This window comes from Hyla sarda, chromosome 5 (assembly GCF_029499605.1).
Source record: "Hyla sarda isolate aHylSar1 chromosome 5, aHylSar1.hap1, whole genome shotgun sequence".
NCBI classification, from domain to species: domain Eukaryota; kingdom Metazoa; phylum Chordata; class Amphibia; order Anura; family Hylidae; genus Hyla; species Hyla sarda.
In genome coordinates this window covers 319,639,277-319,653,281 of record NC_079193.1, presented here as the reverse complement: position 1 = coordinate 319,653,281, position 14,005 = coordinate 319,639,277, and the positions used below count along the sequence as shown (strand labels likewise).

At 49.3% G+C, this 14,005-nt stretch overlaps 1 protein-coding gene across 1 annotated transcript in view; it reads left to right on the top strand.

Moving 5' to 3' along the window:
• The first annotated feature begins 656 nt into the window (after positions 1-656).
• SLC7A13 (solute carrier family 7 member 13) overlaps positions 657-14,005 on the top strand; it is a 49,910-nt gene continuing 36,561 nt past the window's right edge. Inside the window, exon 1 of the mRNA XM_056522255.1 lies at positions 657-1,378. Within this exon, the coding sequence (XP_056378230.1) occupies positions 664-1,378 (715 nt within the window). The 5' untranslated portion in view covers positions 657-663. The remainder of the gene's footprint in view (positions 1,379-14,005) is intronic.

Genomic DNA, 14,005 nt, shown 5'->3' with positions numbered 1-14,005 from the left:
AATACCCCTTTAAGAACACCACCTGTCCTGCACCTCTCTTTCAATCTCCCCTGAAGTCTGAGGGAAACCAAAATATATCTGTCTCTTATGAGTAGATCATTACTATAAATAATGCACGATTGTTGGGAAACAAAAGATTTTCATTGAGACCCAGATGTTAAGCATCTCTAGGAACACTTTTTTAATCTGGTGCGCAGAACATGACACCATGAAAGTCATAGCCAGACTCTTCAAATACAAACTGGGAAGTTGATCATTGCAGAAGTTGAACATTACACTTCTCGGCAGAGCATACAAAGCAATAGACATACAAACATTCATCAATCAGATTGAGACTTATTATCACCATGGTTTATGTAGATTAAAAACAAGACATTCATTGTAACTTGTTTTTAGTATCCAGAAATGTATTAAATTCCAAGTTTGTTTATACAGTAGCTTGAAGAGCATGTCACAGTTTGACACTCTTGAGGTGTATCGGTAACACATTTACCGGCAATTACTTAACTTTGGTCACCAATGAGAGTGACCTGGTGACCTATGAACATCCAGTTTAATAGATGATGAACTTTTATGGATGCTGTTTAATGAACAAGCAGCATGGCTTTAAAGTGGATTCCCTGTCCCTGCTAAGACTATTTGCAAACACTAAATATCCTGAAAATGGAGACATCTTCCCAGGAGAAGAAGGTAAAAGAAGACGATGGAAGAGTTTGTCTGAAGAGGCGTTTGGGCTGTTTCGACAGTGTTTGCTTCCTTGTTGGTAGCATAATAGGTGCTGGAATATTTGTTTCTCCTAAAGGGGTATTGGAATACTCTCAGCTCAATGTTGGAGTGGCACTATGTATATGGGCGGCCTGTGGTGTGATATGTATGATGTGCTCCCTCTGTTATGCAGAGCTGGGCACAGCATTGCCATTTGCTGGAGGTGAATACTACCATGTTAAGCGAGGACTCGGATCTCTGCCAGCTTTCATTACCATCTGGACACTAATACTGTTTATAAGACCTGCATCCAATGCAGCACGGGCCCTGACCTTTGCTGAATATATCAGCCGGCCATTTTACTCTGGTTGCCCACCGCCTGACCTGCTCAAAAAAATATTAGCTATTGGGATTCTGTGGGTTCTAGGTGTTATAAATTCAAAAAGTATCAAGCTGGCGACCTGGGTTCAGAATATATTCACTGTTCTGAAAATGATGTCCTTGACTCTTATTATTGTCTATGGAGTGATTGAGTTTGGCCGTAACCCTAAGGCTTTGGAGCCTTTTAAGGATGCATTTCATTCAGAAGTCCCTAATGCAGCTCAGATTGCAGAGTCTTTTTTTCAAGGCCTGTACGCATATGGAGGATGGAACTTCCTCAACTACATGGCTGGTATGTATTATTAGTTATTTGTTCATAAACTTATACGTATTTTAGTATGTACATTTCCTTTGCCCTGAAAAAAACAGCGACTCCACATTAGACCCACATTAGAAAAAAAATATTTATATTTCTACAGAACATGAGACTAGTTTTTGTACTTTCTTGATTTTACTGAATACCTGGTCATACACTGACTGATCCAATTATATTTGACGGTTTAACAGTACGATTCACTGTATGGAAATAATCTTCCTGTATGTAAATATTTACATATAAATGTGATACAGTCCGGCCTGTATATCCTGATGGTGTCTTTTGACAACCTTCATCTGCCTCCAGGGACGTAGCTATAAACCACAGGGCCCCGATGTGAAAAGTTGCCTTGACAGAAGATCTTCATCCTCTATGAAGACAATAATCATTATAACCCTGCCAAATACTGTGCCCTGAATATAATACTGCCACACACTGTTTCTTCTTTAGCTGAATATCACCCCTGCACCATACTTCCCCAGACCTCTTTGTCCTGTGTCCAGGCTCCTCTGTTCTACCTCCCCAGACCCCTAAGTCCTCTCCTAGCATCTCTGCCCCCCCAGACCCCTAAGTCCTCTCCTGGCACCTCTGCCCCAAGACCCCTAAGTTCTCTCCTGGCACCTCTGCTTCCCAGAACCCTATGTCTTCTCCTGGCACCTCTGCCCCCCCAGACCCCTAAGTCTTCTCCTGGCACCTCTGCCCCCCCAAGACCCCTATGTCCTCTCCTGGCACCTCTGCCCCCCAGCCCCCTAAGTCATCTCCTGGCACCTCTGCCCCCAGACCCCTAAGTCCTCTCCTGGCACCTCTGCCCCCCAGACCCCTAAGTCCTCTCCTGGCACCTCTGCCCCCCAGACCCCTAAGTCCTCTCCTGGCTCCTCTGCCCACCTCCTCAGACCCCTAAGTCCTTTCCAGGCTCCTCTGCTCCCCTCATCAGACCCCTAAGTCCTCTCCAGGCTCCTCTGCCCCCTCCACAGACCCCTAAGTCCTCTCCAGGCTCCTTTGCCCCCTTCCCAGACCCCATAGTTCTGCTACAGAAGGCTGTCAGAACATGATAGGAGTTGTAGTTGTGCAACAGATTGAAGAACACCAATCTGAACCAATATTCCCCAACCAATCACTGGTATATTTTAGGTTTGTGCTGCCCATACCACATCGCCTCCTGGCCCCCCATCCCTCCGCATTGATGTACAGTGTATGTATTTATGATAGATGTGAATATGACTGATGTATGTATGGTGTGTGTATATGTATGTACGTATGAAAGATGTATGCACAATAGATGTTTGATCTATCATACATACACACATCTATCATACATACCCCCATCTATCATGCAAATATACATCATACATATACACACACCATACAGACATATACACACACCATACATACATATACACCCCACTTATCCTCGGTCTCCTCATCACCCTGCCCCTACACCCCATCCTTTGTCTCCTCAGCCTCCTGCGGAATAGCATTGATCATTGTATGCAATCAAGAGATTGCATGTTATAGCCCCCTATGGGGGCTAAAAAAAAAAAATAATTAAAAAAAAGTTTTAAAAAGTTAATAACAGTGAATTAAACCCTTCCTAATAAAAGTTTGAATCCCCTCTTTTCCCATAAAAATAAATAAATAATAATAATCATATGTGGTACTGTCGCGTTTGTAAATGTCCGAACTATTGAAATATAAGGGTAGCTAAACCGCACGTAAAAAAAAGACCAAAATTGTGCATTTTTGGTCACTTCATATACCATAAAAAATTTATAAAAAGTGACCAAAACGTCCCATCAAAACAAAGTACCAATGGTACCAATAAAACTACAGACCACAGTGCAAAAAAATTAGCTCTCATATAGCCCCGTATGCAGAAAAGTAAAAAAGTTATAGGAGTCAGAAGATGACAATTTTAAACATACTAATTTTGGTGCATGTAGTTATAATTTTTATTATGTAGTAAAATAATATAAAACCTAGATATATTGTGTATCCTTGTAACCATGTGGACCTACAGAATAAAGATTCGGTAAACAATTTTACCGAAAATTGCACTGTGTAGAAACGGATCCCTAAAAAGTAGCAAAATGGCATTTTTTTTAAATTTCCCTCCACAAATAATTTGTTTTTGTTTCACCGCAGATTATGTTATAAAATAAGGGATGTCATTACAAAGTACAATTGGAGATGCAAAAAACAAGCCCTTATATGAGTCTGTAGGGCAAAATTGTAAGCATTATGATTTTTAGAAGGGGAGGAGGAAAAAATGAAAGTGAAAAAACAAAAATTGGCCTGGTCCTTAAAAATGAGCTTGGTCACCAAGGGGTTAAAGCACTCTGTCATGTTCTTTCTAGTTCTTGGTCTACTCAGCCCCCTCCTTGTTCTCCTCAACAACCCGCCCCCCCCATCCTTGGTCCCCTCAGCCCCCCCCCTGCACCCCATCCTTGGTCTCCTCAGCCCCCCCTTTACCCCATACTTGGTCTCCTCAGCCCCCCCCTGCACCCCATCCTTGGTCTCCTCAGCCCCCCATGCACCCCATCCTTGGTCTCCGAAGCCCCCCCATGCACCCTGTCCTTGGTCTCCTCAGCCTACCCATGCACCCCATCCTTGGTCTCCGAAGCCCCCCTATACACCCCATCCTTTGTCTTCGAAGCCCCCCCATTCACCCCATTCTTGGTCTCCTCAGCCCCCCCATGCACCCCATCCTTGGTCTCCGAAGCCCCCCTGCACCCCATCCTTGGTCTCCTCAAACCCCCCCCCCATCCTACACACTGTGAAGACCCCCCCCCTGTCACATGCTGCTCCACACACCGTCCCTGGCTTTCTTAGCCCCTCAGTTCACTCACCTGGAAATCGGTACCTTGGTTGGGGGTGGTTTCCCCCTCTCCTCTCTCATGCACAGTCGGAAAACCCCCTTTCCTTAGTCTCCTCAGCCCCCCTCTGCTACCCATCCTTGGTCTCCTCAGCCCCCCATGCACCCCATCCTTGGTCTCCTCAGCCCCCCCCCAAGCACCCCATCCTTGGTCTCCTCAGCCCCCCTATGCACCCCATCCTTGGTCTCCTCAGCCCCCCATGCACCCCATCCTTGGTCTCCTCAGCCCCCCCATGCACCCCATCCTTGGTCTCCAAAGTCTCCCCATTCACCCCATCCTTGGTTTCCGAAGCCCCCCTGCACCCCATCCTTGGTCTCCTCAACACCCCCCCCATCCTACACCCTCTGAAGACCCCCCCTCCATCGCATGCTGCTCCACACACCGTCCCTGGCTTTCTTAGCCCCTCAGTTCACTCACCTGGAGATCGGTGGCTTGGTTTGGGGTGGTTTCCCCCTCTCCTCTCTCATGCACAGTCTGAAGACCCCCCTTCCTTGGTCTCCTCAGCCCCCTCTGCTACCCATCCTTGGTCTCCTCAGCCCCCCATGCACCCCATCCTTGGTCTCCTCAGCCCCCCCAAGCACCCCATCCTTGGTCTCCTCAGCCCCCCCATGCACCCCATCCTTGGTCTTCTCAGCCCCCCATGCACCCCATCCTTGGTCTCCTCAGCCCCCCCATGTACCCCATCCTTGGTCTCCTCAGCCCCCCATGCACCCCATCCTTGGTCTCCTCAGCCCCCCCATGCACCCCATCCTTGGTCTCCGAAACCCCCCCATTCACCCCATCCTTGGTCTCTGAAGCCCCCCCTGCACCCCATCCTCAACACCCCCCCATCCTACACACTCTGAAGACCCCCCCCCCTCCATCGCACGTTGCTCCACACACCGTCCCTGGCTTTCTTAGCCAGGGACGGTGTGTGGAGATCGGTGGCTTGGTTTGGGGTGGTGGAGCTTGTGCTACTCCTGGCACTGCTGCACAGGGGACCTCTGCCTGGGAGAGCTGGGAGAGAGAGCACACAAGGAGCGCTGCTGGGGAGAGCACACAGGGACAGGGTCAGGTGATTGTTGGAGCAGACGTGCGTCCCTGCGTGGGCATGTCAATTCCCATCAGCCTCTGGCCTGTTCCTGCGGGCCCCCCCCAGGATAAGGGGCCCGATCGCGATTGCAACGCTTGCGACCTCTATGGTTACGCCACTGTCTGCCTCCATATACTGTCTTTACTGATAAGTTTTAGTGCATTATTGCCAAGTAATTGTGTTGTTGGTAGACTATACCCAGTGCAATAAATCTATGAATCATCTATTACATATAATCTATAAAATCATATAGTTTATTTATTTATTTTATTTATATAGCGCCTACAGATTCCGCAGCGCTTACAATTATGGGGTACAAACAAAGACAAGTATCAGACATAAAATTACACAATAACTATTCAAACAAGAGGTGTGGGGATATATTGAGGATATGTTGGGGATATGTTGAGGATATGTTGGGGGTATGTTGGGGGTATGTTGGGGATATGTTGAGGCCAATTAGAGACTGTTATAGGCCTGTCTGAAGAGATGTGTTTTTAGGCCACGTTTGAAACTATGGATGTTGTTGTTGAGTCTGAGGGATTGAGGGATAGCATTCCAGAGAACTGGTGCAGCACGAGTGAAGTCTTGGAGATGGGAGTGAGAAGTTCGGATTATAGAAGATGTTAGTGTGAGGTCATTAGCAGATCGGAGAGAACGTGTAGGATGGTAGACAGAGATGAGAGAGGAGATGTGGGGAGGTGCAGCAGTGTGGAGAGCTTTGTGTGTGAGACTGAGGATTTTGTATTGTATTCTGGACTGAATTGGTAACCAGTTTAGTGACTGGCACAGGGAGGAGGCATCGGTGTAGCGGCTGGAGAGGAAGATGAGTGTCACGATGCCGGCTGGCAGGTAGTGGATCCTCTGTGCCAGAGAGGGATTGGCGTGGACCGTGCTAGAGGATCGGTTCTAAGTCACTACTGGTTTTCACCAGAGCCCGCCGCAAAGCGGGATGGTCTTGCTGCGGCGGTAGTGACCAGGTCGTATCCCCTAGCAACGGCTCAACCTCTCTGGCTGCTGAAGATAGGCGCGGTACAAGGGAGTAGACAGAAGCAAGGTCGGACGTAGCAGAAGGTCGGGGCAGGCAGCAAGGATCGTAGTCAGGGGCAACGGCAGAAGGTCTGGAATCACAGGCAAGGAACACACAAGGAACGCTTTCTCTGGCACTAGGGCAACAAGATCCGGCGAGGGAGTGAAGGGGAAGTGAGGTGATATAGGGAAGTGCACAGGTGTAAACACTAATTGGAACCACTGCACCAATCAGCGGTGCAGTGGCCCTTTAAATCGCAAAGACCCGGCGCGCGCGCGCCCTAGGGAGCGGGGCCGCGCGCGCCGGGACAGAACTGACGGGGAGCGAGTAAGGTACGGGAGCCGGGGTGCGCATCGCGAGCGGGCGCTACCCGCATCGCGAATCGCATCCCGGCCGGAGGTGGTAACGCAGCGCCCCGGGTCCGTGGAACCGACCGGGGCGCTGCAGTGAGGGAAGTGTAGCGAGCGCTCCGGGGAGGAGCGGGGACCCGGAGCGCTCGGCGTAACAGTACCCCCCCCCTTGGGTCTCCCCCTCTTCTTGGGGCCTGAGAACCTGAGGATCAGACTTTTGTCCAGGATATTGTCCTCAGGTTCCCAGGACCTCTCTTCTGGACCACAACCCTCCCAATCCACTAAAAAAAAAGTTCTTCCCCTGACCTTTTTAGAGGCCAAAATCTCTTTGACAGAGAAGATGTCCGAGGAGCCGGAAACAGGAGTGGGAGGAACAGATTTAGGAGAAAAACGGTTGAGGATGAGAGGTTTAAGAAGAGAGACGTGAAAGGCATTAGGGATACGAAGAGAAGGAGGAAGAAGAAGTTTGTAAGAGACAGGATTAATTTGACACAAAACTTTAAAAGGACCAAGATAGCGTGGTCCCAACTTATAGCTCGGGACACGGAAACGGACATATTTAGCGGAGAGCCATACCTTGTCTCCAGGGGAAAAAATGGGAGGAGCTCTTCTTTTCTTATCTGCGAATCTCTTCATGCGAGAAGAAGCCTGTAAGAGAGAATTTTGGGTCTCTTTCCATATGGTGGAAAGATCACGAGAAATTTCATCCACAGCGGGCAGACCAGAGGGCAAGGGGGTAGGGAGGGGGGGAAGAGGGTGACGGCCGTACACCACGAAAAACGGAGATTTGGAGGAAGATTCAGAGATTCTGAAATTATACGAGAATTCGGCCCAAGGTAGAAGATCTGCCCAGTCATCCTGGCGGGAGGAAACAAAATGTCGTAAATAGTCACCCAAGATCTGGTTAATTCTCTCTACTTGTCCATTGGATTGAGGATGGTATGCAGAAGAAAAATTTAATTTAATCTTGAGTTGTTTACAGAGAGCCCTCCAGAATTTAGACACAAATTGGACGCCTCTATCCGAGACGATCTGTGTAGGCAACCCGTGAAGACGAAAAATGTGTACAAAAAATTGTTTAGCCAACTGAGGCGCTGAAGGAAGGCCAGGAAGAGGGATGAAATGTGCCATTTTGGAGAATCGATCAACGACCACCCAAATAACAGTGTTGCCATGGGATGGGGGTAAGTCAGTAATAAAATCCATACCAATCAGAGACCAAGGTTGTTCGGGGACAGGTAGAGGATGAAGAAAACCAGCGGGCTTCTGGCGAGGAGTCTTATCCCGGGCACAGATAGTGCAGGCTCGCACAAAGTCCACCACATCAGTCTCTAGAGTCGGCCACCAATAGAAGCGAGAGATGAGTTGCACAGATTTCTTGATGCCCGCATGACCTGCGAGATGGGAGGAGTGACCCCATTTGAGGATCCCAAGGCGTTGGCGTGGAGAAACAAAGGTCTTTCCTGGAGGAGTTTGCCTGATGGAGGCTGGAGAAGTGGAAATCAGGCAGTCAGGAGGAATGATGTGTTGAGGAGAGAGTTCAATTTCAGAGGCATCTGAGGAACGAGAGAGAGCATCGGCCCTAATGTTTTTATCAGCAGGCCGAAAGTGAATTTCAAAATTAAATCGGGCAAAGAACAGAGACCACCTGGCCTGACGAGGATTCAGCCGTTGGGCAGACTGGAGGTAGGAGAGGTTCTTGTGATCGGTGTAAATAATAACTGGAAATCTTGATCCCTCCAGCAGATGCCTCCATTCCTCAAGTGCTAATTTAATGGCTAGAAGCTCTCGATCCCCGATGGAGTAGTTCCTCTCCGCCGGAGAGAAGGTCCTGGAAAAAAAACCACAAGTAACAGCATGCCCGGAAGAGTTTTTTTGTAGAAGGACAGCTCCAGCTCCCACTGAGGAGGCATCAACCTCCAATAGGAAGGGTTTAGATGGGTCAGGTCTGGAGAGCACGGGAGCCGAAGAAAAGGCAGACTTGAGTCGTTTAAAGGCGTCTTCCGCTTGAGGAGGCCAGGACTTGGGATCGGCATTTTTTTTTGTTAAAGCCACAATAGGAGCCACAATGGTAGAAAAATGTGGAATAAATTGCCTGTAATAATTGGCGAACCCCAAAAAACGTTGGATGGCACGGAGTCCGGAGGGGCGTGGCCAATCTAAGACGGCAGAGAGTTTATCTGGGTCCATTTGTAGTCCCTGGCCAGAGACCAAGTATCCTAGAAAAGGAAGAGATTGGCATTCAAACAGACATTTCTCTATTTTGGCATAGAGTTGATTATCACGAAGTCTCTGAAGAACCATACGGACATGCTGGCGGTGTTCTTCTAGATTGGCAGAAAAAATCAGGATATCGTCCAGATATACAACAACACAGGAGTATAGTAGATCACGAAAAATTTCATTAACAAAGTCTTGGAAGACGGCAGGGGCGTTGCATAGACCAAAGGGCATGACCAGATACTCAAAGTGTCCATCTCTGGTGTTAAATGCCGTTTTCCATTCATCCCCCTCTCTGATGCGGATGAGATTATAAGCACCTCTTAAGTCCAGTTTGGTAAAAATATGGGCACCTTGGAGACGATCAAAGAGTTCAGAGATGAGGGGTAGGGGGTAGCGGTTCTTAACCGTGATTTTATTAAGACCGCGGTAGTCAATGCAAGGACGTAGAGAGCCATCTTTTTTGGACACAAAGAAAAATCCGGCTCCGGCAGGAGAGGAGGATTTACGGATAAAGCCCTTTTTTAAATTTTCTTGGACGTATTCAGACATGGCAAGAGTCTCTGGGACGGACAGAGGATAGATTCTGCCCCGGGGTGGAGTAGTGCCCGGGAGGAGGTCAATGGGACAATCATAAGGCCTGTGAGGAGGTAGAGTCTCAGCTTGTTTTTTGCAAAAAACGTCCGCAAAGTCCATATAGGCCTTAGGGAGACCGGTTACATGAGGAAGCACAGGGACACGGCAAGGTTTACTGGGAACCGGTTTTAAGCAGTCCTTGGAACAAGAGGGCCCCCAACTCTTGATCTCCCCAGTGGACCAATCCAGGATTGGGGAATGGAGTTGAAGCCAGGGAAGTCCAAGAAGGATTTCAGAAGTGCAATTGGGGAGGACCAACAGTTCAATCCTCTCGTGATGAGATCCGATGCACATTAGAAGGGGCTCCGTGCGAAAACGTATAGTACAGTCCAATCTTTCATTGTTTACACAATTGATGTAGAGGGGTCTGGCGAGACTGGTCACCGGGATGTTGAACTTGTTGACGAGAGAGGCTAAGATGAAATTTCCTGCAGATCCAGAGTCCAAGAAGGCCACAGCAGAGAAGGAGAAGGCAGAGGCAGACATCCGCACAGGCACAGTAAGACGTGGAGAAGCAGAGTAGACATCAAGGACTGTCTCACCTTTGTGCGGAGTCAGCGGACGTCTTTCCAGGCGGGGAGGACGGATAGGACAATCCTTCAGGAAGTGTTCGGTACTAGCACAGTACAGGCAGAGATTCTCCATGCGGCGTCGTGTCCTCTCTTGGGGTGTCAGGCGAGACCGGTCGACCTGCATAGCCTCCACGGCGGGAGGCACAGGAACAGATTGCAGGGGACCAGAGGAGAGAGGAGCCGGGGAGAAGAAACGCCTCGTGCGAACAGAGTCCATATCCTGGCGGAGCTCCTGACGCCGTTCGGAAAAACGCATGTCAATGCGAGTGGCAAGATGGATGAGTTCATGTAGGTTAGCAGGGATTTCTCGTGCGGCCAGAACATCTTTAATGTTGCTGGATAGGCCTTTTTTAAAGGTCGCGCAGAGTGCCTCATTATTCCAGGATAATTCTGAAGCAAGGGTACGGAACTGTACGGCATACTCGCCAACGGAAGAATTACCCTGGACCAGGTTCAACAGGGCAGTCTCAGCAGAAGAGGCTCGGGCAGGTTCCTCAAAGACACTTCGAATTTCCGAGAAGAAGGAGTGTACAGAGGCAGTGACGGGGTCATTGCGGTCCCAGAGCGGTGTGGCCCAAGCCAGGGCTTTTCCAGACAGCAGGCTGACTACGAAAGCCACCTTAGACCTTTCAGTGGGGAACTGGTCCGACATCATCTCCAAGTGTAATGAACATTGGGAAAGAAAGCCACGGCAAAACTTAGAGTCCCCATCAAATTTATCCGGCAAGGATAGTCGTATTCCAGAAGCGGCCACTCGCTGCGGAGGAGGTACAGGAGCTGGCGGAGGAGATGATTGCTGGAGCTGTGGTAGTAACTGTTGTAGCATAACAGTCAGTTGAGACAGCTGTTGGCCTTGTTGCGCAATCTGTTGTGACTGCTGGGCGACCACCGTGGTGAGGTCAGCGACAACTGGCAGAGGAACTTCAGCGGGATCCATGGCCGGATCTACTGTCACGATGCCGGCTGGCAGGTAGTGGATCCTCTGTGCCAGAGAGGGATTGGCGTGGACCGTGCTAGAGGATCGGTTCTAAGTCACTACTGGTTTTCACCAGAGCCCGCCGCAAAGCGGGATGGTCTTGCTGCGGCGGTAGTGACCAGGTCGTATCCCCTAGCAACGGCTCAACCTCTCTGGCTGCTGAAGATAGGCGCGGTACAAGGGAGTAGACAGAAGCAAGGTCGGACGTAGCAGAAGGTCGGGGCAGGCAGCAAGGATCGTAGTCAGGGGCAACGGCAGAAGGTCTGGAATCACAGGCAAGGAACACACAAGGAACGCTTTCTCTGGCACTAGGGCAACAAGATCCGGCGAGGGAGTGAAGGGGAAGTGAGGTGATATAGGGAAGTGCACAGGTGTAAACACTAATTGGAACCACTGCACCAATCAGCGGTGCAGTGGCCCTTTAAATCGCAAAGACCCGGCGCGCGCGCGCCCTAGGGAGCGGGGCCGCGCGCGCCGGGACAGAACTGACGGGGAGCGAGTAAGGTACGGGAGCCGGGGTGCGCATCGCGAGCGGGCGCTACCCGCATCGCGAATCGCATCCCGGCCGGAGGTGGTAACGCAGCGCCCCGGGTCCGTGGAACCGACCGGGGCGCTGCAGTGAGGGAAGTGTAGCGAGCGCTCCGGGGAGGAGCGGGGACCCGGAGCGCTCGGCGTAACAATGAGTCTGACTGCAGCATTAAGGATGGACTGGAGAGGAGAGAGTTTGGAGAAAGGAAGGCCTATTAATAAAGAGTTACAGTAGTCGAGGCGGGAGTGAATCAAAGCAATAATGAGAGTTTTAACAGTTTCTGTAGTGAGAAACGGGCGGATTCTTGAAATGTTTTTGAGATGCAGGTGACAAGAACGTGAAAGAGACTGAATATGGGGAGTGAAAGACAGATCAGAGTCAAGTATAACTCCAAGACAGCGAGCCTGCTGCCCGGGAGTTATGGTAGTACCACATACCGAGATGGAAATGTCAGGGTTAGGTACAGTATCAGTTGATGGAGAAAAGACAAGAAGTTCTGTTTTAGAAAGATTTAGTTTCAGATATAAAGAGGACATGATGTCTGAGACAGCAGAGAGACAGTCACTGGTATTCTGTAGGAGTGCTGGGGTGATGGTGGAGGAAGAGGTATAGAGTTGGGTTTCATCAGCATAGAGGCGGTACTGGAAACCAAATCTACTGATTGTTTTTCCAATGGGGGATGTGTAGAGTGAAAAGAGTAGAGGACCCAGGACCGATCCCTGGGGAACCCCGACAGCAAGGGGAAGAGGAGAAGAAGTAGAGCCAGAAAACGAGACGCTAAAGAAGCGGCCAGAGAGATAGGAGGAAAACCAGGCGAGAGCAGAGTCCTTGAGACCGATGGAGCGGAGACTACTGAGGAGGAGTTGGTGATCCACAGTGTCAAAAGCCGCAGACAGGTCCAAGAGAATCAGTAAAGAGAAATTGCCATTTGATTTGATTTGTAAACCAGACTGTAAGGGGTCAAGGAGAGAGTTCTCAGAGAGATAGCGGATAAGGCAGGAGTAGACCAAGCATTCCAGGAGTTTGGAGATAAAGGGGAGATTTGAGACGGGTCGATAGTTGGCTGCACAGCACGGGTCCAGAGATGTTTTTTTCAATAGTGGGGTTATGATAGAGTGTTTGAAAGAGGAGGGAAAGACCCCAGAAGAGAGGGAGAGGTTAAAGATTTTAGTTAGGTGACAGCTGATAGCAGGAGAGAGAGAGACTGGATGAGGTGTGAAGGCATGGGGTCACTAGAGCAGGTAGTGGGGCGGGCGGAGGAGAGGAGCCTGGAAACCTCCTCCTCCGTTACAGGCTCAAAAACTGAGAGTGATGAAGAGGAGACGTGGCTGGGAATTGGATCAGAACTTTTAGGGGACTGGGAGAGGATTTTATCACGAATGTCATCGATTTTAGTTTTGAAGTATTTGGCCAGGTCTTCAGCACAGAGATCAGTGATTGGGGTCTGTAATTTGGGCCGAAGGAGAGAGTTGAACGTGTCAAAAAGACGTTTTGGGTTGTTAGACAGAGAGGAGATGAGAGAGGTAAAATATGTTTGTTTGGCGAGATGAAGAGCGAAGTAATAGGATTTAAGCATGAATTTATAGTGCAGATAGTCTGAAGAATTCTTAGTTTTCCTCCACAGACGTTCAGCACACCTAGAGCATCGCCTGAGAAAGCGGGTTGTTAGGGTGTGCCAGGGTTGCTGCCGTCTGTGTCGGGAGGTTCGTGTTTTAGAGGGTGCCATTTGATCCAGGGTAGATTTTAGGGTGTCATGGTAATGTTTGGCTGCTAGATTAGGGCAGGAGAGAGAAGAGATTGGTGATAGTGAAGATTGTAGAATGTCTATAAATTGACTAGTGTTTATGGCACGCAGGTTTCTGTAAGTGTACAAGGTTGGAGTGTCTGGAAGAGGATAGGAATTACTGATAGAGAAAGAGAGAAGGTTGTGGTCAGAGAGCTCAAAAGGAGAATTAGTGAATTTAGAGACAGAGCAAAGTCTAGAGAAGATCAAGTCCAGTGTATTCCTATCCTTGTGTGTGGGAGAGTCAGTAAGCTGTGAAAGGGCAAAGGAGGAGGTTAGAGACAGAAGCCGAGAGGCAGAATAGGAGATTGGGGTATCGATGGGGATATTAAAATCACCCATGATGAGTGTAGGTGTTTCTGAGGAAAGAAAGTGAGGGAGTCAGGTGGCAAAATGATCCAGGAACATTTGGGGAGAACCAGGAGGACGATAGATGACTGCCACTCTGAGAGACAATGGGCGGAAGAGCCTGAGGGTGTGGACCTCAAAAGAGGGAAATGTGAGTGAGGATAATGGGGGGATGACTTAAAAAGTGCGTTGTGGGGCTAGAAGCACCCCAACT